General features: G+C 43.9%; 1 protein-coding gene across 2 annotated transcripts in view; it reads right to left on the bottom strand.

The window, feature by feature from the left end:
• Positions 1-25,871, bottom strand: part of GRN (granulin precursor) — a 68,592-nt gene that overhangs the window by 4,634 nt on the left and 38,087 nt on the right. For both annotated transcript variants that reach the window (XM_063132846.1, XM_063132837.1), the window contains exons 6-11: positions 24,374-24,527; positions 24,120-24,226; positions 22,712-22,841; positions 15,579-15,676; positions 6,405-6,632; positions 1,258-1,497 (exon numbers count right to left, since the gene is read on the bottom strand). In XM_063132846.1, the coding sequence (XP_062988916.1) occupies positions 1,258-1,497; positions 6,405-6,632; positions 15,579-15,676; positions 22,712-22,841; positions 24,120-24,226; positions 24,374-24,527 (957 nt within the window). The remainder of the gene's footprint in view (positions 1-1,257; positions 1,498-6,404; positions 6,633-15,578; positions 15,677-22,711; positions 22,842-24,119; positions 24,227-24,373; positions 24,528-25,871) is intronic.

Raw genomic sequence — 25,871 nt, 5'->3', positions numbered from 1 at the left:
GCGGGGGGGGGGGGCGGGGCGGCGATGTGGTTCTCCTAATTTTTCCAGTTTTCCTCCACCTCTAGTTGGAATGTGGAGTAAAAAAAACAATGTCGACCTGACAACCCTAAAGTATGCCTTTCCCTCATCTACCCAGCCTTTCCTTCTAACCAAGCCCCCATCTTGACAGCGGCCAGTTGGTGCTGCGAGGCCTCGGGCTCCCGCATTGGCGCTCCTTCCCGGCATCTGCACAGGAAGGGGCACCAATGTGAAGTTGCTGCCGCCGTTGCTGTTCCGAGCACCGGGGGGGGGGGGAAACAATGGGGCAGCCAGCTCTCTGACTTCCATCTGGCTGCCCTGTTACTCTCCCCACCCTGTTTTTTTTTATCTGTAGATGCAAACCTTCACATATATAGATTAAAAAAAATGGGGTGTGGGGAGAGGAGCAGGGCAGCCAGAGGGAGGTCAGAGGGAGGAGAGCTGGTTTGGGATCCGCACGTCCCTCTCTTCCTCCCCCTCCGGCTGCCCTGTTCCTTCCCCACCTCCCAGACTCGGCTCTCCTCCCTCAGACTTCCCACCAAGTCCCTGCACACGGCACGGGTGCTGGCAGGGAGGCAGCCTTCCCCCACTCAACGTGCAATAAAAACACCAGAAAAATGGGGGTGCAGCTGGAGGGGGAGGAAGAGAGGGTCACCTAGACCCAGCTCTCCTCCCTCAGACCTCCCGCTGGTCCCACACCAAGTACCAGAGCCACCTATTCCCCTGCACACAGCACTCGAGGGGGGGAAGGGCAGACTATTTTATCCCCTATGGATACATTTTTTAAAAAAAATGAGGAGGGGGGAGGTGGTCTGCCCCCTTCCCTGTCAGCCAATGCTGACCGATCAGGGGTCACCATCGGCTGTGGCACGCCTCCGGAGCAAAAAATGTTGGGGTAAGTGCCTGACATTTTTAAAGTGGAGCTTTGGGGGTGTGCCCCTGGAAGGGTCCAGGATGGCGGATGCATCATACGGTTGATCTGCCACCACTTTGGATCCACCCTGGGGCAAACTCCTCGTCAAGACAAGCCCCAAATGAAATTCTTTGGACGGAGGGGAATGTTAATTCCACCTCTACCAGTTAAACACTTCCTTCAGAGTTCCATCCCTCTTTTGTTACTGCCCAATTTGTAGAAGTCATTTCTTGCATCCAGGCTTCTTTTTAAGATGGTCAATCAGATTGAAATCCTGTCCACACATCTCCCATTAAAACCACAAAGTCCCCAGCCTGGGCACTAACCTTGTTGTAGGGGCAACAGGCCCACCCACCCGAGTGTGCTTTGCAGCAAGTCTGGCCATCATGGCAGTGGTGCTGATCATCACATGAGACATGCCGGCTGGAGGTAGCAGCATGTGAAGTAATCAGTGGTCGTCCTGCATCAAGGAGCCTGGGCCACTGCTGCTTTTCACAAGTCTGGGCCGCTACATTGCAGGTGTAGCCAGAAGGACAACAGTGCTGGTGATCCTCACAGCAGACAGCCTGTAGAAACCAAGAGACACAAATCTTGGTGCAGGACACCTAGCCAAAAAGCTGCCAATATGTGAAAAGGCACTTTAAGAACATAAGATGGGCCATACTGGATCAGACTGAGGGTTCATCTAGTCCAGCACTCTGTTCACACAGTGGCCAACCAGCTGTCAATAACCAGGGCCAACAAAGCAGGACACGGTGCAACAGCACCCTCCCACCCATGTTCCCTAGCAACTGGTGCACATAGGCTTACTGCCTTGGATACCGGAGGTAGCACATAACCACCTTATTTTCTTTTTTTTAAAAAAAAACAACTATGTTACAAATGATACAATGTTCCTTTTCAACAAACATGACTTTTATACCAGTCAGGAACTAAACAATAACGTACAAAGCCAAACACATGGGTTAAAATATGAATACATAGAAGCAACACTCTTATTTCTGGGTAGCCTGTTTTCCTTCCAAACTGATCTGGAACATGACCAGAAGGGCAAGAACGTGATTGGGGGAGATTGATCTAGCACAAATTTTCCCTGCATCAGACCCCTCCACTCTTCCTCCCCAGCCAGCATAGTGGAGGCCATCCAGAATCCATGCCTCCTCTGACATTTCAGGTGGGGGTGGGGATTAATGATCTTTATGCTACTAGGGGGTCCCTTGTCCCTTCCCATTTTTACTGTGGTCCAAAGCTTTGGTGCAGCTTTAAAAGCTTGAATTAGAGAGTGGGGACAGGGAGAGAGTGACTAGTGTCTCTTTTCCCAAAAAATCTTTCTTTTCAATCGATCTCAAAAAATAAACAAATTCCTACATGTCCTCTTTCTCAAATGGCAGAGATTACAGAATTCCCAGGTCCACTATTTCTATGCAGTCCCTGGCCCAATCCATAACCTTTCCAATGTGAAAGATTGTGAATGGTCAGAAGACACTATGCTGGAGGATAAAATAAAAAATTTTCAGGAATTTTATGAAGATTTATATAAGGAAAAAGATACCCCTAAGAAGAGGATGGAAGTGTATGTAGACAAATATATGAAGAAGGGATTAGAAAAAGAGCACAAGGAATTAATGGAAAAAACTATATCACAAAGTGAAATAGAGGAGGTTATAGAGAAGTTGAAAGTGGGGAAATCACTTGGGGCAGATGGTCTAGGACCAGAGTATTATAAAATCTTCAAATCATTATTAGTGCCAAAATTATTGAAATTATATAACGCTATATTCCAGAATCATGGGAACACTAGATAATAATTTTAATTCCGAAGCCGGATAAGGATTTGACTCTCCCTGATTCATATAGACCGATTTCGCTAATAAATCAAGATGCAAAAAAAATTTCAACTATTTTGGCTAAACGATTAAACAAATTTATAGCTAAGTATGTGGGGGAAGACCAATGTGGTTTTATAGCAGGTAGACAAATGCATAGCTTAGTGGGTAGAGTTTTAAATGTAATACAGGGGATAAAAAAGTCAAAGATTAAAGCGGGAATTTTAGTGCTAGATATTTTTAAGGCTTTTGATTGTGTGAGTTGGCAAACTTTAAAGATGGTTTTAAATAAAATGGGATTTGGAAACAAATTTAAAGCTACAATAGAGCAGTTATACTCCCAAAATACAGCCGTAGTGGTAGTAAATGATGGAGTTACGGATAAGATTCGACTAGCCAGAGGGACAAGACAAGGGTGTCCACTCTCGCCTGTCCTTTTTGTATTGGTTATGGAATTATTGGCAAATGTAATAAGAGATGATGGGGAGATAGAAGGGATAGGTAGTATTAATAAAATAAAATTGAATGTTTGCAGATGATACATTGTTAACTATTAAAGATCCAGTGGGAAAGATGGACAGAATTAAACAGCAGTTGAAAGAATTTTAAGAAATTACTGGGTTAAGAATAAACTGGGCAAAATCAGAGTTGATGCTATTTAACTATACTAAAAACAAGGAAAAGGAATGGGAAGGGAAAGTATCAGAAATGAGAATTAAAGAACAGATTAGATATTTGGGTATCAGGATTACTAAAAATTTAGAAAATTTAGAAAAAGCGAATTTAAGTGGTTTGAAAAAAGAGATATTAGAAAAATTGAAAAAATCTAAAAGATTGAACCTTTCATAGTTTGGAAGAATAGCATTAATAAAGATGAAGATTATACCAAAGATTAATTTTGTTTTTAGGATGCTACCAATAAAAATTTCAGATATAGAGTTAAAAAGTTGGCAGAATATTATAAATAATTATTGTAATGCGGAGAAGAAAGCCAGGATAAATAAAAGTAATTGGTATTTAAGCCAAAAAAAGGGAGGATTGGGACTCCCAAACATTAACCTATACTATGTAGCAAATAGGTTAAGACATATTGTAGAAGCAATTTTAGGGGTAGGTGATTTAGACTGGATGGAGGATAAAACTATAAACAATATAGAATTAAATTTGGATAATGTATTTTTTAAGGAAGGAGGTAAAAAATGGGTTGAAGCTATAGGTAATCAGCTCTTGAAGTTCCATTGGGAACTTTGGAGCAAATATAAAAAGGAGTTGCTTCCAAGAAGCTTCCCTTTAACACCGGTAATAATATTAAAGAATTTTCCTGAAGATTTAAAGAATAGACTAAGTAAAGCTTTAATAGAGAAAAACAAAATGAAATTAAGAGAATGGTTAAGAGGGATGAATACAAGAGAAAAGATGGAAGAGGTTCTAAAAGATAGAAAATTAACTTGGCTAAATTACTGGCAATTGGAACAATGGACCAAAAATTGGGTAAGAGAAAATGGAGAGTGTAGAGAGATGACGAAGTTCGAGAAATTAATTGATAAAAAAGAAATTGATAAGGGAGAGAATACAGTGTCAAAAGGTTTAATGAGTCAAATATATAATATACTACTGGAGAAAGGTTCGTTGGATAGTGTAGGAAAATCGATTTGGGAGACAGATCTGAAGATATAGATAGGACAGCAGAGTTGGGAAGGACTATGGAGACAGAAAGTGTTGAGAAATATGTCAGTGAGAATAAAGGAGAATTATTATAAAATTTTATGGAGGTGGTACCTAACCCCGGTTAGATTAAACAAGATTAATAATCAGCATTCAGCAGATTGTTGTAGGGGCTGTGGTGAAAAAGGAACGTATCTTCATATGTGGTGGGAATGTAAATATGTGCAAAAGTTGTGGAAGATGGTGTTTTTAGAGATTGAAGAAATTGTTGGAATGAAAATAGAAGAAACATCAAGAGTTGCATTACTCTCACTGCAAGAAGACTTTAAATGTACTAAAGAAACTAAGGAATTGATAACGAATTTGTTAACAGCAGCAAGGTTAATCTTAGCTAGGAACTGGAAGATTCAAGGTGATTATTGTATTGAAGAATGGTATAAAGAAGTGTGGAATATTGTTATTAATGATAAATTGACATGTAATATTAAAGCGAGAAGAGGTATAGTAAAAACGAATGATTTTGAGGGAATTTGGAAAAAGTTCCTAGTATTTGTGTTTTCTAAGGGAAGTGGGAAACCACCAGCAGAAGAAACTATGAGTTTTTGGAAACAGGAATGAGATCCCGTGGTGGGGGGTGCACTTTTATGTTGAGTATGATTATGTTAAATAGATTAAGCGTGAATATTTGATATAAATGATATTTTGAGTTTATGTATTATGTTCTTTTTTTGTTAATTGTATTGATGTAGGTAAAAAGTCAATAAAAATTTATATATATATATAAAAAGAAGACGCTATGCTGAGCTACATAGACCATAAATCCAACAAAACAACTCCAGTAACCTGGAGTACATTTATTCTCTAAATGGAACATGTAAGCATAGAAAGGGGCATTGCGTACACACATCAGAATCCTGCCTGACGTCTCTTCTACATCTTTTTCCTGCTCTTAGCCCTGGTGGCTGCCACTCTCCCAGCCTGAATCCCCTGTCTTCAGTAGTGCAACTAGGGCTGGACCTTGGGGCCAAAGTCTAATGGCACCCCCAAATAACCACCCAAGGAATTAGCACAGAAACCTATAGAGCTGCATTACTGTTTTTATACTGATTTTTATGTTTTTGATGGTTTTTAAATTTTGTGTACTTTTAATGTTTACTATTTTTTGTTGTTGAGAACCGCCCAGAGAGCTTCGGCTGTGGGGCGGTATATAAATGTAATTAAATAAATAAATAAATAAATAAATAAATATTAGTGGAGTCAGACCATTGGTCCATCTAGCCCAGTGACCCACAGTGGCTCCCCAAGTTTCAGGTAGGATTTTTTCCCAGCCTTACCTGGAGATGTCAGGGATTAAACCTGGGACCTTCTGCATGTAAAGCAGATGCTCTACCACACTGAAGTATGGCCCATCCCTCCATGCAGAAACAAACTCCATTTTATTCCTGTAGTCATCGTGGCGCTATGATGTTAGTGAATTAAAAATGTGAAACTGCACATGCTCAGCGTATTATTATTATTATTATTATTATTATTATTATTATTATTATTGCTTTAACATCAGGAATGTAAAACAGTTGTAAAACATGGGATGGTGTATTTGTATGCACATGTGAAGAGAACAGAAGTGTTAGGTGTATGCTTCACAACTGCAGCAAGTCACACAGCTGTTTAAAGTGCATACATGTGGTGAGGGAGAGGGATAAGATCATTAAGACCAGGGTCTAAAATTACCTAGGTGCACCACTGCCCAACTTCTAATACAATGGAGTCCAATTAAAGCATTACAAAGTAAAAAGATGTAGCCTGTCACATGTCAACAGATGTGGACTCGATGGCCTTGTAGGCCCCTTCCAACTCTGCTATTCTGATTCTATGATTCTATTAAATGGTGCCCATAAGGTTCCATCGCAGAAGGCCTGGTGTTGCTTCTGCATTCTGTACTGCACCTGGCCGACCAAGTGTGAAATTATGGTTGTACTCACATTGGGCAGCTGGCAGCAGCTCCAATCTCCTGACACACTCTTGCAGCAGGTCTGCCCTTCATCGCAACTGGCAGTGTCATTGCAAAAAATGCCATAACTTTGTGGCATACTGGCAGGAAGCTTGGGTGCCCAAGGCAGGGAGTGTTCTGGCTTCAGGCAGATGTTCAAGGATGGATCACAAGTGTAGCCTCCAGGGCAACAATGCATGTGGTCTGTGCAACAGATAGCCTTCAGGGAAGACAGACAGAGACTTCTAGTACATAGGAATGGAAAGACTTTGACTGGGCAGGCCAAGAGTCAATGTTTTGGCTGGTTGGTTAGAATTAATATACTGCAATTCACCTTCCCCTTGACCTAACTGCCCTCTTAGCTCGCTGGCCCATGGTTCCCCCTCCCCCACACCACTAATGTCACACAAGCCCTTCAAGAACCCAATAGAAAATGGCACGTCTGCAGAGTATGGTGTTTTGCACTGCCAGGGACTCCAGGCCTGTTAGGGAACAATCATTTCATTTATTATGTCTCTATCTGTCCCCATTGCCAAAACTCTTTGGGTACTGAACAAAAATTTTAAACCATTATAATACATTAGAGCCAGAGCTAGAGTGGTGGACTGGAATTCAGAAGAAATGGCTTCTAGTCCCCACTAGTTCCATGGAAGCTCACTGCTTGACTTTGGGCCAGTCACAGACTCTCAGCCCAGCCTACCTCACAGGGTTGTTGGGAGGATAAAATGGAGAGAAGGATTATGTATACTGCCTTGGGTTCCTTACAGGAAAAAAGGAAATAATAATAATAATAATAATAATAATAATAATAATAATAATAATAATAATAATACACACCACTGGCCATGGAAGCTAAAGAACCATGGCAACAGGAAAAGGTCACAATTATTCTGTTAATCACTTCAGTCACCAGAATCACTTCAAAAACTATACAGAAAACCTTCAGAAACTGGGCCTACCAAAATACATCCACTACCAGAAAGCAGCATACATAAAACGTGCTCAATTGTCAGGAAATTCCTGAATCAGTAAAAGACTTGACAAAGCCCGGCATGTCCATCTAGAAAACCAACACAAGCAAGAAAAGAGATAACACAAAATAGAAAAACATAAAAACACATAAACGAATAACACACAGACAGACAACATATGGATGCTAAATTAAGTGTACAGGTTGGTTCATGCCAGAAAAGGCGGTCCATCAGGTATTGTGGTCCTGACTCATGTAAGGTTTTATATGTCAAAACCAGCATAAACGGGCCAGTATCAGTGTTATATGCTTGGACCTTCTTGTCCCTGTTATCAATCTGGCTGCTGTGCATTTGACAAAGTACTACATGACATTCTGAGCAGCAAACTAGCTAAAAGTGCTAGATGGAACAACTATAAGGTGGATCCACAGTTGGCTACAGAATCAGACTCAAAGAGTGCTTATCAACGGTACCTTCTCAAACTGGGGGGAGGTAACAAGTGGGATACCACAGGGCTGAGTGCTCTTCAAAAATTGTATTAATGATTTGGATGAGGAGGTTCAAGGAATGCTTATCAATTTTGCAGATGACACAAAATTGGGTGGGATAGCTAATGCCTTGGAAGACAGAAACAAACTTCAAAGTGACCTTGATAGGCTGGAGCACTGGGCTGAAAACAACAGAATGGCCCCATTCAGACAACATGCTAATCCATGCTGCTTAACAGCATTGCTGTTGTTTTTATCTGGTTGAGCTTTTATATTGTATTTTATATTATGGTTTTATACTGTTGTTTTATACTTTGAATGTTTTTAATTTTTGTGAACCGCCCAGAGAGCTCAGGCTATTGGGCAGTATAGAAATGTAATAAATAAATAAATAAATAAATAAATAAATAAATAATAAACCACAAAATGGTTAATGGGATGCATTAAGGTTAATGCATTCTGTTAACCATTTTGTGGTTAAGAAGCATGGTTTAATGTGTTGTCTGAACAGAGCCACAGAAATTTAATAGAGGTAAATGCCAAGTTCTACACCTAGGAAAAAGAAACCAAATGCACAGTTACAAGATGGAGAACACTTGGCTCAGCAATACTACAAGTGAGAAGGATCTTGGAATGGTTGTAGATCACAAGATGAATATGAGCCAACAGTGTGATTTAGCTGCAAAAAAGGCAAATCGCGGTTGGTTCCCCTCTATTCAACCAAGAAGGATGCAGTCAAGCTGGAGGGGGTTCAGAGGAGGGCAACCAGGATGATCAGGGGGTCTGGAAACAAAGCCGTATAAGGAGAGACTGAAAGAACTGGGCATGTTTAGCCTGGAGAAAAGAAGATTGAGGGGAGACATGAAAGCACTCTTCAAATACTTAAAAGGTTGTCACACAGAGGAGGGCTAGGATCTCTTCTCAAACCTCCCAGAGTGCAGGACACGGAATAACGGGCTCAAGTTACAGGAAGCCAGATTCTGGCTGGACATCAGGAAAAACTTCCTGAATGTTAGAACAGTACGACAATGGAACCAATTACCTAGGGAAGTCATGGGCTCTCCCACCCTAGAGGCATTCAAGAGGCAGCTGGACAACCATCTGTCAGTGATGCTTTAGGGTGGATTCCTGCATTGAGCAGGGGGTTGGACTTGATGGCCTTATAAGCCCCTTCCAACTCTACTATTCTATGATTCTTCTTATGTACTTATACCTCACCAGATTCACTTGCTATAACACTATAGTCTACATCCCAGCCAATGCAAGAGATTTTATCCTGGAAGAGGCTAGCAAATGTATTACAGCAGATCTCAGATGGGTCTACACTGCACTTAGGGCCAGCATGTAATAATAGGCTGAAAAGATGTGTTCTTCTGCACCCACTAAGCGTTTTTCTGCATTTGCACTTAGTCATTATAGAAGTCTGTGGACAAACTTACCCGGCGTGAAAGACACACAGACTGAAGACTCTTCCTAATAGTTTAACATTTCTATAGTGCTCTGATGTGTTTAGAGTATTTTATAGGCACTAATTGTAATTCTTATAACAACCCTGAGGTCTCCAATATGGTGTCCGTGGGCACTGCTGCCCTGCAGATACTTCTTTTGGAGCTTGCTGAGTTCTGTGCCCCTCCTGATTTTGTTTTAATTTAGTTTTTAATTTTAAAAATGCTTGGAGGTTGGCATTCTACACAGTGATGTGTTAGCCTCCAGCATCATCTTTATTTCTAAAACTGTTTATTTTTATTTAGAAAATAAAAATAGCAGTTGGCTGAAGCCCAGCCCTTTGTTTTAAAGAATGCCCAAAAATCCAGAAAAAAAGAGGAGGTAAACTGGGGTTGTTGAGTACAGAATGAGGAAAGTTGTGTTGTCTGTGCGGAGTATATTTTGCCTGTGTGTTTTGCCTGTGTCTGTATGTGTTTCTCTGAGAGCCTTGCTAGACGAGGCCTTAGCGCGCCTTGAGACTCAGTTTCCCTGCTGTGCGTCCAGATGACGCACAGGGGAATCCGGGCCCAGGCCGCACTGAAGCCTCCTCTAATGCGCCATAAGCAAAGTCGCTTATGGCCCGCCTTTTCCGCAGCCCCGGCCTGAGGCCGGGACTGCGGAACGTCTAGCAAGGGCCGTGGACTGGGCACAGCGCTGAGTGGGGGGATCCCGGGGGGGATGTTAGGAACTGTGAGGTATCTGATGATGAGGAGTCTGGGGATGAAGAGCAACAGGCTGGACCCAGTACCAGCATGGCTGGGCAGCAGCCAGCAAAGGCTCCCTCCAGCTCAGCCTTAGAGGAAGAGCAAACAAACATCTTACCGGTGCCATCGTTCAAACAACAAAGGGCGGAGAAGGAGGCGTTACGCAGATCCAAGCTTATTGCTACTAAACGCCAGATAAACAGGGAACAGCTGTGATTCTGGGCTTGGGTATTTAAGTAACAGTGCGCAGGCCAGGATCTTGTCAGACTTAATCTGGTTTGCCTGAGAAAGCTCTGGACCTTGAAACCTTGGCCTTGTCGTGTTTCTGCTATACTGGTTGGACTACGGACTTCTTGGACTCTGTGACTCTCTCCTGCCCTTTGGAACTCGGACTGGCTTTGTGGACTTTCGTGACCCTCTCTCCCGGACCCTTTATGACAACTGGATGGATTTATGGACTGGCTTTGACTTCGGCGTAAGCACAGAAAGACTGTTCTGTTTCTTTATGTTTTGAACTGTGTGAGAAATACAAATTAAGTGTTATCTCTTCATTTGGTGTGTTTGCTGGTACCTGGCGGTCTTCCCAGCCTGGGCACACAGCCCATGAAGATAAGTTAAAAAGTGGCTGGTTGCAAAGCCGCTTCCTCAGGACAGGGGAGAAGGAGGACGGGCGACACGGGACACATGGAGGGAGAGGGAGGACGGGCGACACGGGACACACGGAGGGAGGACGGGTGACACGGGACACACGGAGGGAGGACAGGCGACACGGGACACACGGAGGGAGAGGGAGGGAGGGAAAAGAGTGGGCAGGAGGCATGGGAAGGGATCAGGACCGGATGGGGGGGGGTTTAAGTAAAAAAACCAGCTTACCTTCTCCGGAGTCTTCGGGCTGCACGTGGCCCCTTTAACAACCCCCCCAAAAATGGCCGATGCTGCAGGGCTTCCGCAGTCCCTGAGCATCAGCCGTCTAGGAGGCGGGGCGGCGTGCGCTAATGTTAGCGTGCCGTCGCCTTGCCTCCCTGCCGGCTTATCCCGGCAGGTCTAGTAAGGCCTTGAGCATCATCCATTTGTCTTCTGTGAAAGGGGCATTTTTTACGGGGCAAATGTGGCAGCTATACGGTCACCATATTTTAGAAACCAAAAAGGAGGACCACGTGATCGGCCCCCAAGGGTGTGTGTCCAGCACCAAGGGGGCGTGCCCACCCAAACATAGCCTTGGTCACATGTCTGATTTTACAGCACACATTTAAGACAAACCTGTTCTACATAACATCTTAATGTTAAAATCACTGAAATAAAGAAGTGAGACATTCAATGTATCTGAAATTAAGTTCACTCACTCCTACTTTTGTAGCTTTTGCTGTGCTTTGAAGCTTTTGCTATACTCTGTGTGATACTTTCTCCCCATCCCTCAAATATCTTTTCTGACTGTATCCTCACTCATTGCAAGCTGCTGCTGTTGTTAACAGGGTTTGCTACTGGCCAGCTGGATGGATGGCTTTTTTTATTTTTAAATTTCAATTTTTTAAAAAACACTTGTGTATGGTTGTCACAAGTTTCTCTACTCTAACGTTAGGGTGGGTGTTGTGGCAGTGAACATCACTTTGCCCATTCACACTTCTCACTTATATACATTAGCTTCTCAAGGCTTGTGCGTTGGCACCACTTCACACATCCAGCCTTTGAACTCTTGTCTACTTCCTGTACAAACACACGACTCTGAGACCCTCTTCCTAATGCCCTGCATTTCATGCCAGCACCATGGGGCTAAATTACAATAGATGTCTCTAGGTTGTCTGTGCAGCTTCTTTTGTCTCTCACTCTAAGTCATTGCAGACAAACCAAAGCCTCCAGCCTCTCTCTCTCTCTCTCTGCCAAAGTCTCCAATGGTCCAGGCTAGGCTGCGCACTTGTGGCTTGGGATATTGCTTATTGCAGGTTATTACTTGGTCATGTCTGGTGACTCTTACATTATTATTTATTATTATTATTATTATATCATCCCACCTTTTGCCCAATACTTTAAAAACCTCCACCACCAGCCACCTTCACCTCCTCTCCTCCTGCACAACCGCTCAACTCTGAGGCAATCTTAAAACACTCTGGGTGGCAAGCCAGCCTCAGGGCCAAGCTACAGGTGCATCTGGATTGCCTTCAGCCTCTCTCTGCCTTATGCCCGCCAGCCAACATAGAATCATAGAATAGCAGAGTTGGAAGGGGCCTACAAGGCCATCAAGTCCAACCCCCTGCTCAATGCAGGAATCCACCCTAAAGCATCCCTGACAGATGGTTGTCCAGATGCCTCTTGAATGCCTCTAGTGTGGGAGAGCCCACAACCTCCATAGGTACCCACAACCTCCAGCCTCAAATAATCCCCCACCCCCTCTCTCTGCCAAAGTCTCCCAATGGTCCAGCCAGACTGTGTACTTGTACCCTGTGGCTGGGAGTATGGTGACAGCTTATAGCTTGGTCACATCCGGTGATACTTGCTTTTTAAAAAAAACTCCACCGCCTCTGCCTGCACCAACTCTGGACTCGGAAACACTCTTTAAAAGGCTCTGTGTGGCACAACAGCCTCTCAGGGCTCAGCTACAGCCATCTCTGAGTTGTGTCTTCGTCTAACTCTGTCTCTAAGAGATATGCCAGCCAGCCAAAGCCGCAAATCTATCTATTTTCTCCAACATGCACTTCAAATGTTCTGCATTGCATCCCAGCAGTGCAGACAGAGCCTAGCTCACAAGTGTACGAAGTGAAGTGGAAGGGAAGCAGTAGCGAAGCAAAGCAATGATATGCCAGGTTCCAACATCCACAGCAACAGGACATCCGCAAAGAAGAGAGCCTCTCTCTAGACTGGCACCTCACTGTTGGTCGTGAGAGTTTTTCTCTAAGGATGACCCTTCATCGCCCATAATGTGGAACTTTGATAAAAAGGCCTCTGGCCCATTCTGGTTTGTCCTGACCTCTCCTTTCCCACATTTTGATTTGTGGACGCCTTGCCTCTGCTGAGAGGTACCTGACTGCCCACCAAATCTGCAATAGGAAAGGTGCCCTGCTTGCCCAGCACTTCTTACCTAAAGACTGGAGATCCCCTTGATGCCAAGGGCTGAAACTGCTAAATGTGCAAGACCCCAAAGAGGAGGTTTGACAATCTGAGTTTGAAGGATATGGCTCCAGCAGTTTTTAAAAACAGGAATTTTAAAACTTTGAACTTAAAAAAAACCCTAAAAAATCAACGGATGAACGGATCTGATTCAAACTTGGCATGGCTAAATCTCTCCTTAAGAGCTATCATGGTGCTAACTTTCAGCTCTTTACCTTTAAAAATGTCATTTTTAAAAAATAATAATTTTAAAACCTCAAACTTTTATAAATCCTAAAACTCAATGGATTAACAGATCTGATTCAAACTTGGCATAGCTAAAATCCTTCTTAAGGCATGGTGCCAAGTTTCATCTCTTTATCTTTCAAAATGATGGTTTCAAAAATAATTTTAAAAACTCAATTTTTAAAAAAAATCCTAAAACTCAACGGATGAACAGATCAACATCAAATTTGGTATGACTAAAGCCCTATTTAAGAGCTACCATTGTGCCAAGTTTCATGCCTTTATCTTTAAAAATGACAGAGTTGTAAGCATTTTTGTTAATTCCCATTAAAGTAGAGCTGACCTTTGGCTGGGGAAGATGGGAAGAATCCGGATTTTTCTTCATTTTTTTAAATTCCCCCCCCCTTCCTGGATTTGTTACCAAAAATCCTGACAAATCTGGGTTTCTCCTGTCATATGGTCACCCTAGACAGCTAAGACTCAGCCCCCACCATTTTGTTTCTTGATCAAGTCATTTGCCTCTTAAACCAATCTGTGAAATGGAAGCTAGAGCAGAAAATTGTGGGTTCAAAAGAGTGGGTTTTTTGTTTTGTTTTGAAGCTCAGCCTGCCTCATAATTAGGTTGTTCAGCATTACCTTTTTTTAGCCTCACCTCTTTGCCTTCAGGACAATGGGAATCTTGTGAATTATCATGCCTCCCATGCCAGCCATTTTGTGAATGGTCAAGCCTCTCCTGGTAGCCATTTTGTGAGAGTGCCTGCAACACTCTCAAAATTCTGAGTGTGCTCACTGTTCCAAGAATGACGGGGATCTCTGTTGTAAGGTGTCAATATTATTATCCCCTATAATAGGGATTGATAAGTGGGGAGTGGTTTGGGGAGATAGGAAATGGGTTCCTGTGGGCACTACTATGCCCATGCCCTCAAGAGTGAAGCATGATGGGGTCTGGTCATGCTGACTGGGAATGATGGGAATTGGAGTCCAACACATGTGGAATAATACCAGGTTGGAGGAGACAGATTTACACCACCTGGAATCCTTATTAAGGCACAACACTTGAACATGGCAATGTTTCTAAGGATTAATTGGAACTGGGATTCATCCGGGCTGAATATTTACTCCTGTGAAGTTATGATCAGAGAGCACCTCAAGCTTGTATGGCAGGGTGGGCAACTTTTGTCCATCCAGATGTTTTAGCCTACAACACCACTGGCTATGCTGGCTAGAGTTGATGGGATTTGTAGGCCAAAATATTTGGAGTGTCACAAAGTGCCCACCACTTATGTATGGGGATTTGTATGGAAGTCACATGATATGGAAGTGGTGGTATTCTCAAGACTTTCCACTGCCTGTTCAAACCCAAAGGGGCATGGCAAGTAGTCATGGAAGAATTGCAGGTATTTTAGCACTGCATAATGAGATTTCTCTGTATTAGAAAAAGTGCATGCATGCATACATGGCTTCAGCAGCAGCATTCTTAAACTCCCATAATACACAGGACTGCCTACAACACCCACAATCCCTGAAAGCTAGCCAGGCTAGTTTGTTTATTTATTACATTTTTATACTGCCCAATAGCCGAAGCTCTCTGGACGGTTAAAGCTTATGGGAGTTGAAGTCCAACAATATCTGGAGAGGACCAGTTTGTTTACTCCATGCCTTCTCATCCAGACTTTCTCTATTGCTTCTTCACCAACCTGCTCACTTCTAGGAAAGAGCAACACCCCCAGGCTAGCCAGCAGCATGTCTGCTGTTCTTTTCAGCTTGTTTTGCCATCAGATTTCACATTTCTATCTTGCCTTGCCAGAATAAGAGCCATTGAGACCTGCTAGGAGGGCTCCTGACTTCTAATGCAGGAGCTGTGTTCTATGCTACAGGTAAAAGCCCACTTGCAATTGTCGGACAAGATTGAAGATAAGGAGATTCCTCTCCCCATGTCCTCCCAAAGCCCCCAATAGACTCCAGGCTGGGGAGTGGTGAGGAGACAGGGCCCACAGGGGAACCCAAGCCTCCATGGGGTGGATGGACAACCTATGGGGAAGAAATATGTCATGGGCTGTAGTAGAATGTCACCCAAAACTAGGTCCCTAGTCTAACTGGGGATTTAACCTGGAACCTGCATGCTGCTACTGCAAGTCTCTGATCATACTCCTACCACCATGGCTTGTGTGGCAAGTACAGACCCTCTTACCTTCTCCAGGGGGCAACACCCCCACGTGCCTGAGGTTTTCTTGCAGCAAGTGTTTCCCTCTGGGCATGTGGGCTCTGCATCACACTGTACATCATGAGCTACAGAGAGCAGAAAAGACAGGTTGCTTACCTGTAACTGTAGTTCTTCAAGTGGTCATCTGTGCAGTCACACATATGGGCTCTGCACCTGCGCAGGGCCAGCTTCGGAAACTTCTATAGCTGAAAACGTTTTAGGCGGGAACCCCTCCCCCACCATCCACTGAGCATGCTCAGGGGTTCCCGCCTAATCCCCTCAGTTCCTGAAACCGCCTAAACAGTCTCACTGAGGAGAACCACCAGGTGATCAAAAAATAATGACACCATAGTGGGGATGGTGGGAGGGTTGTGTGACTGCACAGATGACCACTCGAAGAACTACAGTTACAGGTAAGCAACCTGTCTTTCTTCTTCGTGGTCTCTGTGCATCACACATATGGGCGAATAACAAGCTAACTACCCGGAGGTGGGTGGTGTCAGGTCATAGATGAATCTCACAGAATTGCCGATAGGACAGCACGCCCAAAGGCACAGTCTCTACGCACTCTGATGTCCAGATGGTAGTGACTGGCAAAAGTCAGAGGTGTCGACCAAGTATCCGCTTTGCAGAGGCAATACCTCTTTCAAAAGCTGTAGCAGTGGCCCCTCCTCTGGTGGAGTGAGAGCGCACTTTCCCCTTCAGCGGGGGGGCCAGCAAGTTCATAGGCTTATTTAATAGTCTGAAAAAACCCAAGCAGATATTCTCTGCGGAGATGCTTGGAGTCCCTTTTGTTTGACCCATAACAAACAAAAAATCTTAGGGATCTCCGGAGAGTCACTGTTCTGTCCAGCATATGTAGTGTTGACTCAAGAAGAGTTGTCGGCGCAAGGAAAAAGCTTGGCAGAGTAAAATCCTGTCCAAGGTGAAAGGAGAAACAACCTTTGGAAAAAAGCTGGGTCCGGTCTAAGGACCACTTTGTCGGCATGAAAACCCGTATAAGGTGAGTCCATACGGAGTGCCGCTAACCCTGATGCACGTCTAGCAGACGTTATGGCAACAAGGAATACCACCTTAAAAGTCGGTAAACGCAAATCTGTCTTTGTCAATGGTTCGAAAGGCTTGGCAGACAGTGCTTTGGGCACCACGGAAATTATTTATTATTTATTTATTTATTTTATTACATTTATATACCGCCCCCCAGCCGAAGCTCTCTGGGCGGTTTACAACAATTAAAAATAGTAGACATTAAAAGTATACAAAAAAATTAAAAAACATAAAAACAGTATAAAAACAACAGTATTCATTTAAAACAATTCTGGGGTCCATTAAAACAAACTTAACGTTATTAAATGCTGTTAAAATGCTGTTAAAATGCCTGGGAGAAGAGAAAGGTCTTGACCTGAAGAGAAAAGCTCCATTGCGGAACAAAGGGACGAAGGGGTGGAACTGTATTTTTCATCCCTTTCATAAAGCGCTTAACCAGTGGATGAGTGAAGACCGAACAGCCCTAAATCCATAAATGTGAGGCAGAATCGCTGCCAGATAAACTCTAAATGAGGAAACTTAAGGCCTCTTTTAACAAGGAAAAAGGGAAAGTGAGGATGGCGGAAATAGGCTCTGAAAGGGGTTTCTCATTCCTGCTTAGTGCAAAGGAGGAGTGAGCTTCCCATTTGGTAGCATATGACTTTCTAGTCGCTTGTTTCTTAGCTGCTAGAATTATGTCCCATATATCAGGGGGTAAGGATTGACAGTCTAACATTGTGGTTTCTACTATGAGGTCCAGAGAGCTCAATAAATTGAGGATTACTCCCACTGCCTTCGATAGCATCCTCTTCTAAGATGCCACTAGAAGCCAGTTGTCTAAATATAGATAGACTTTCACCCTGTGTAGGCAATGAACTGCCATATATTTTACAAACATTCGGTGGGCTGTGCTTAGGTCCATAGACACACCCAAACTGGGACATATCGGTACCTATGATAAACCCAAGGTACCTCTGGCGAGTGTTCTGAATGGCTATATGGAAGTATGCATACTTATGTGTATGGGGCAAAACCTACTCCCTTCTTGAGGAGCAGCATTAAGAAATACAGTGTGACATCTGTAATTTGCTGGTTCTGATGCAGGAAACGAGATGAGCAATGAGATTGAAAATCCTTCACCATCGAATGGTAGGTCCTCAATCTAGTTCACAGAGTGAGACCTGCTAATCATAGTTATGCATGCGAAGCGCCAGGGCGCGCACCATCGCTCTCAACTCACAGTGAAGTGACGGGTCATGTAAAGTTGCTGACAAGAGGAAAAGTTGTATCTGGACATCATAACTAGATAGTGTATGACTCTGGGGCCCAAAGCAGATGAATATGTTCTGAAAACTCCCCTTGGGGCTAACTGAACTAATATAGAATTGGAACATGGGCGCATAAAGAAAAAAAAACCCATGTCCATTACTGGACCTTATGTAAAGATTCTGCACTTTCCAATGTCAGGGCCATCAAGAAGGGCCCTTCCAGGAATTTTTAACTGTCAGAAGCAGTGTTGGGAGGAAAAATATCGACACTGGAGTTGGCTTCTCAGTACATACAGCATGAGATACAAAATCCTGCACTTTATTTACCTAGTTATGTGTCTCAATACCAAGCCTGGTCTTCCTCAATGACCGGGAAGTGGTATAAGTCCTCCAAAGGAGGTTCTGCCCTGTGTAGGTGATGCAGAAGAGAGCAATGTTGAGACCGACTGATAGTCCTCAAAGGATTGAAGGGAATCAGGTCTATTCTTATGCTCTAACTCATCTTCTCCAAGTTGATCTCCTAATGTCCCATGGAATGGGGGTGGAATGGGGAAGAGCTAAGTAATTGTGCTGACGCATTGTGGCTGTAACAGCTGAGCCCTGTGTATTGGTCGCAATGACAATGATCACGGTTGTACGTATCCCCATCACGGTACTAAAGCCAGTATCCATGCTTGTATGGTATTCTCAGGAGACGTGGCCCATTTAACATTGTATGCCCTCCTCTTCCAAGGGGGGGGGAACCCCAAGAATGATGACATAAGACATCATGGTAATAAAACACTCTCCATTGAAAGCAAAGCACTCAGAGCGTAGAGACTCTGGAATGGGGACCTTGAAATAGGTGGTTAGCTTGCAAGGTATACACTGCCTGATGTGGTGGACAGATGTCCATTGGCTTTGGAGGGGAGAGATATTACATCTCACCCTCTGACATTGAAGCTGCATGCGAGATGCCCTCTTGGTATCAAGAGTCTCAGCGTTTGTACCAAAGAGCTATTAACATTATTGTTATGTTATTGTCATTTTCAGTACCAAAATTTTCAACCTTGGTACCAAAAAAGCCAGTTATGTTCATTGCCAGTGTCAGCATAGAGAACTCCAGCGTCTGCATTGTAGATGCTAGTTATGTAATTGCCACTGTTGGTATCGAGGGCTCCAGTCTGTACCGAAGAAGCTACATTGTTGCCGGTCTCGGCATTGAGGGATTCATTCTCGGTACCAAAGAAACTAGTTATATTGTTGCCAGACTCGGTATCGAGAGGCTTCAGGCTCCGCACTGAAGAAGCTAGTTATATTGTTTCTCGGTATTGAGAGCAGTCTAGGTACCGAGAGGTCACAGGCTAGGCACTGAAGAAGCTAGTTATATTGTTGCAAGTCTCGGTATCGAGAGGCTTCAGTGTACTGAAGAACCTAGTTATTATTGCTACCGAGGAGGCCAGCCATGGGGACTCTAACAGTAGTGGTTAGATCTGGCTTCCATCGAACGGCAGATCCTCTATGCGGGTGCGTGCCTGCTGGGACAGCCCTGCGGACCTCAGCTACGCATGCCTTCATAGCGCAATGGAAACTACCATGGCTTTGAGGCGCAGTCCGTAGCGTGGCGTGCTGTATTAAGCTATTGTCGAGAAAGTCTCATAGCCTCAATACAAAAACATCTGCCAGTTCCCTTTGGTCATCTGGCAAGAATCCAGAGAGAGATGTAATATTCCCCCATAAAAAGAGCTTACGTTTTTCCATTGTGGCTTGGTAATTATGCACACGAAGGGATAAAGCTGTAGAAGAGTATACTCTTCTCCCCAGGCTGTGCAACCTACGGCCTTCTTTGTCCACTGGTGCATTATTTGTATGTAAATAGGAATGGGACAATTTAGTCCTGCATCTTATAAATATATGTTTTCTAGCCTCCTCGACATTGTGGCATAGAGGAGGGCAGCTTCCATGATTGTTGTGCTGTGCGCAGCAGCACAGGCAAATATGGAATAGCCACTGGGGTTGATGACCCACAGTATACATCATCGTAAACTGGGTCATTAAATTTCTCTATAGGTTGGGATATTTGAGCCCCTAGGGACCTTGCCATTCTTTGTACTTAAGTGTGCTAAGTCCTCTGAAGGGGACACCATGTCTGCAGTGACCACGAGGTCATCTGGTGGTGATGTATCTTGTGAGGAGTCCGATTGGTAATCCTCCTCCAATGGAACATCCAGTCCCATGTCTGATGTAGGCAACGTTTGCAATTGGAGGGTGGTTGGCAGAAACGTGGGTACGGCTCATGTTGCCGTTCCTACGGATACTGATAATAGTAATCTTGGTGCCTTCTGTGTCTCCAATCCTCGTAATAATACGGAGGATACTAGGGAGGTTGCCAATCAGCGTAATAGTCCCACATTCTTGGAGGGGACAGATGTCGCTCGTCATAGGTCATATATTGAGGACCTGAATGAGCTAAAGCCGGTGAACGACCCCGGTCGTATCTGTAAGGAGGCGTATGTCAGTATCGATAGCCTTCGGTATTGACCGGCGGTTGCTGGTGAGGCATGTGTCGGTATCAATAGCCTTTGGTATCGACCGGCGTTTGCTGGGGCACTTGTCGGTAACGCCGTCCGTCGGTATCGATGGGCTGTGGTTCCTCTCAGTACCGAGGGGAACTGGGACCCCGATCAGGTACGGTATTATCCAGGGAGGAACCTCTAATTTCGCCTTCCGAAATCGATGCTCTTACGCGGGGATCATCTGTCGGTACCGTGATGATCTGCAGCGGAGAAAGTATCGGTGAGCCGATACCGTGCCCTGCCTGGGGCGGAGAATTCGATACCGGTGGTGCGGATGGTGTCGCCCATCTCAGTATCGAAAATGGTCTCGGTAGCGATAGCCTCGGTAACGGGCTTATCGGTTCCGGAGACCTTTGCAATGAAAGGCTCAACATCGGGCTCCTGTGCCCTGTCGGATGCCTCGGTACCGAAGTGCTTGGTACCGGGCTCCTCGGTACCGACAAAGTCGGTTTCAACGTTTTTTTTCTTCCCATTTTCCATCTTAAGTTTGCTCTTTTCTTTCTGGGGTTGTCAGCCCCAGAATGCTCTCTCACTCTCTTAGAAATCTTCTTTGCCGCCTTTGTTGATGCGGCTGAGAGGAGGAAGGGGGAACCGATAAGGCTTCACTCCGCGCGGGAGGAGGTTGGGGCATAGACTCCATTATAATAGGAGATTTGGAGCGTCGAGATCCTCTCGGTACCTCCACTGCCTCCAACGCCTTTTTTCAGAACAACGCCCTAAGGCGGTCTGATCGGTTTTTTCTCGCTTGCCTCGAGAATTTTAGACAAAACACACAAGATTCCACAATGTGTGTCCCCCAAGCAAAGCAAAGGGAATGTCCGTCGGTTAGCGTGATCTTCAGCCCGCAAACGGGGCACTTCTTGAAGAGGCCTTTATATATATATATATATATATATATATATATAATAAATAAATAGAAAAGATTAGAAAACTGGAGAGAAAAGACAAGAAGGAAAATAGAATATTTTCAGCTGAGGTAAAGTATACCACACACGAGAAGTCTCCACAAGCTGTTGACCCTACAGGTGGTTTCAGGAACTGAGGGGATTAGGCGGGAACCCCTGAGCATGCTCAGTGGACGGTGGGGGAGGGGTTCCCGCCTAAAACGTTTTCAGCTATAGAAGTTTCCGAAGCTGGCCCTGCGCATGTGCAGAGCCCATATGTGTGATGCACAGAGACCACAAAGAAGAACCAGGGAGGGGGGACATCAGAATGGGAACAGTGGGTCCTCTCCAATCCCATGTCTTTTTCTCAAGCAGCTACAATATAAGCCAGGGTAGGCAATTTGTTGTCCTCCAGATGTTTTGAACTAAGATGTCTACAATACGTGACCACAGCTACTGCTGGATGGGGCTTGTGGGAATTCCAACACCTGATGTAGACAGAGCCTATGGGAACCACCATCCTTTCAGGAAAGCTGAAGTGTGTATGTGAGGAGACCATCACACTTTCAATTTGGGAGAGGAAGACAGAAGGTCATGTTCCAAATTACAGCACTAGGAATAGATCTATCTATCTATCTATCTCCTTAACTCAAGAACTATGCACGTTAAATATATCCAAATTCTGCAGCAAGGTGCAAAACATGAGCTATATGTTATTTAAGATTCACATAATTTGTTGCATTTTTGTTTTTTGCTCTTACGCAAGAAGTTTATTCTTGGCCAAAAATTATTCTCACCCTATCTCATTTAACCCAAAAGCAGAATTAATCCAAAAGAACAAGGGATACTTTCTGCCCCTTAGAGGGATGCAATAGGAAGCCCAGAATATAAACAATTGCATAACTGACTGGGATAATGCTCTGTTCATTACTACACATAAGTTGAATTCATGTGGGAAATATTTCTGTTAAATTTAAAATGTACCTAACCAACAATAAGCGATCGCAAACCATAAGAAAACAAAGATGCCCCAAACCACAATTGATTATTTGCACAATGTCAGTTAGCTGTGGTTGGCAGAGTATCCCTTTTCTGTATTATATCTGTTCCTGCCATTTCTTCTGGATGTCTTTTAAATCTGTTCTCTCCTTGCTCAGGTCTCTCCACAGATGTCTCCTCACCTTCTGCACCAACCCACTTTTCTCCTCATTTGTTTTCCATATTCTATGCTCCTCCTCCCACTATTCCAGCCTTCCATTGTCACATTGGCGTCATCATTACACTGTCAGTGTTTCACCACCCGAATGTAGTTTCTTCTGACTTCCTGATTTTACATGGTACACACTCCCTCAGCATGTCACCCTTGCATAGCACTGAGACCTCCTCACTTGTTTGCAGGTCCATAGGGAGGTGGGTGATGGGCCACAACCAATGTAGTGTCATGGTGCATTTGGAATGAGTCAGGTCACACATGGTGCCCTGTGGGCAGCAGTGAAGGTGGTCGCTGCAGCACACAGCCTAGTGGGAAAAACAAAGTGCAGAGGTCACGGGTAACTGAGTCAGTAAGAAGCCTTGTAGGTAGAGAGGAGGGCTGGTGAGCTCCAATCCATGCTAAGCATTATGGCCCTTAGAGGGCTGCTTATATTGCAGTTCTTGTTTTATTTGTCACCCAATATTCTCTGGGCAACATACAGTTGAATGATTTAAAACAATTAAAATATAGCAACCAAAAATACAATCACAATACACACACACACAATATAAAACTCAGAACAGAAAAAATAATCTGATTGCAGAAAGCTAAAATAACTTTTAAAAGCACATCATGCCTGGGGAGCATACTAGTGCAGCCTTCTCCAACCTGGTGCCCTCCAGATGTGTTGGACCATAGGGACATAGGAAGCTGCCAAATACTGAGTCAGACCACCTGACTGGCAGCGGCTCCCCAAGGTTTCAGGTGAGATTCTTTCCTCGTCCTACGCATAAAAACCAGGTACCTTCTGCATGCAAGGCATGTGCTTTATCACACTGAGCCACAGCCCTCCCGTGAATCTCACCATCTCCAGCTAGCACAAACATTGGCCATGCTGGCTGGGGATTATAAGGATTGTACTCTAACGAGGCTTTAGAGAACTCATGGGGGAGGGCACCTCATGCGTTTGCCAAGCTGGGCTGCACGAGCCTCCTGAGCCCTCAGCAAAGCGCACTATCAAATGCGCTTTGCCTCCCCCTGTGCCAAAGGGGGCCTTAAAGGCTGTGAACCACCCAGAGAGCTCCGGATATTGGGCAGTAATAAATAAATAAATAAAATTATGGCAAAGTTAAGAGAGCCTTTAAGACCACGATCAACGCAGAGGGAGGGGGGAGAAACATTATTTCCCCAAGGCTGGGGAAAGCACATATTTCCTCCCTCCACTCTAATGGCAGCTGCACCAGTAGAACAGAAGGGACAAATATGTGACTTCCCCTGCCTAAGGGAAATTACATTTCTTCCTGCTCCCCTGCTGATGGGGGCTGTAAAGGCCCCAATCGTCATGAGAGTGACAGGGATATTTTCTCCCTCCACTCTGGCATTAGATTAGAAGGAGAAAATACACAGTTTTTAAGGCTCGAGAGCAGTCTTGTGAGGGCCTGTCCTGGTGCTGGGTGAATCCTTCTGGGCCCACGAGAGTCAGATTTTCGCTCCAATACTAAGTCCAACATATCTGAAGGGCATGGGAAGAGGCTGCACAAGTGACATATGGGATCATAATGGAACTCCACACATCCATTTGCCAAGCTGTACTCTACACTTACATTTTGTAAGGGGCAGCAACCATAGTGGCCAGATGGAAGCAGGCAGCAAGTAGCAATATCAGGACAGCTAGACTGATTACCTGGGCAGATATTTTTCTGAGAAAGACCTGTGGGGTAAGTGGAGATTAAGGACAATTAAGGAATAAGATACAGTTCCTCTGCAGAGGGGAAGGGTAGCTAACTGAACTGCGGACCTCCAACTTCGATCAACACAGGTACGCTGAACAGAGACAAAAACTACAATTCCAGCCCACCTTCCTGTTCCATACTTAACACCAGTGCTTGCTTCTTTGCTGGGAACTTCTTCCAAAGAGGCTGCTCCCCAGAGGCTACAAAGCACCGTGCAAGTGCAAGGTCACAAGTCATACCGTGAGGACAGCAATGGATCTTGTCTGCACAGCAGGATGCCTGGGAGAAAAAGGAGGTTGGTGTGCCATCTCTCCCCATCCCTGCCCCTCTCCATCTAGGGTTTTCTGACAGGTAGAGCTGCTTGTGCAAAGCATGATGCTGGGTACATGGGAAAGAATCCAATGGTGTCCTTACGCACATGGTCAGCCCTGTCAATTTGATCCATGTGCGACCCCTACCCTTTGTGGATGGGCAACATAGCACTTCAAGGGGCAAGCCCCAAAACAAGCAAAGCAATTATGGAAGGGGCAAGTTGGCAGAGCTTTATAAGGGCTTCGCTGACCTGCCCCTTCCAGAAATGCAGGCACAAGGACACCATTGGATTCTACCTATTAATTCAATTTCTTTAGAAGCACGTATTTCTATTTCTTTTTTTAAAAGTTCTTTTATTGAGTTGTCATACATAGTACAATGTCAGTCAGCTCAAAGGCAAAGATTCTCCATACTTTCCATAACCAGCTCTTAACAGTGGGTACATCAATATTTCTCCATTTGATGGCTATTAATACTTTGGCTGCTGCAAATAAATGCCAAGCTAACTCCTGAGGTTTACTTAACAGTGCCTCTTCCACCTATCCTAATAAGATAACAATTTGATTTAATGGCATAAAGCTAAGATAAAGTTAGTTGTGCTTACTATTTCCCCACCTTAAGACAAATACACCATAAATGACTAAAAAAAGTATTTCCTTTTTGATAACACATTTCCTATCAATCTTTAATGGCCATACAGGAGTAAAATACAATGTATATATAATCTTATACTGATCCTCTAATGTTGGAGCATTGGTCCTCCATTTTTGTTGTAATGTACATTGATGGTGCTATATATATAAATAAATAAATAATAATAATAATAATAATAACAACAACAACACATTCAGTCATTTCCCCCAGATAATGACTGCAACAGAGTTAAGGTAAACAACATAAATGGCACCAGCAGTTACAACTTGATTGCTATGCTGACAAATATGTGTACAAAAATGTTTATTACATTGAAAGAATTAAAAGCAAATCACAAGGTTTTTAATTCTTTTAATGTAATAAATATTTTTGTACATCTATTTGTCGACATAGCAATCAAGTGTAACTTCTGGAACCATTTATGTTGTTTTCCTTGACTCTGTTGCAGTCATTCAGTGTTTTTTCTTAAAGAGACGCATAGTTTTTTTGCTTGTGATTTTCCCCTAGGTATTCATAAATATTCAATCACTGTAAGTAATGCTTTATAAATTCTAGATGACAGTCATTTTTTAATTGGACTCCTTCATAATTAATTCTTCACAACAATTTTCATAAGTCCTTGATGCTTTTTCCTCTCCATGTAGCTACATAGTTGAA

The sequence above is a fragment of the Elgaria multicarinata genome, chromosome 1 (genome assembly GCF_023053635.1).
Source record: "Elgaria multicarinata webbii isolate HBS135686 ecotype San Diego chromosome 1, rElgMul1.1.pri, whole genome shotgun sequence".
Classification (NCBI taxonomy): domain Eukaryota; kingdom Metazoa; phylum Chordata; class Lepidosauria; order Squamata; family Anguidae; genus Elgaria; species Elgaria multicarinata.
Note: the sequence above shows the minus strand (reverse complement) of the source record. Positions and strands in the feature narration are given on the sequence as shown.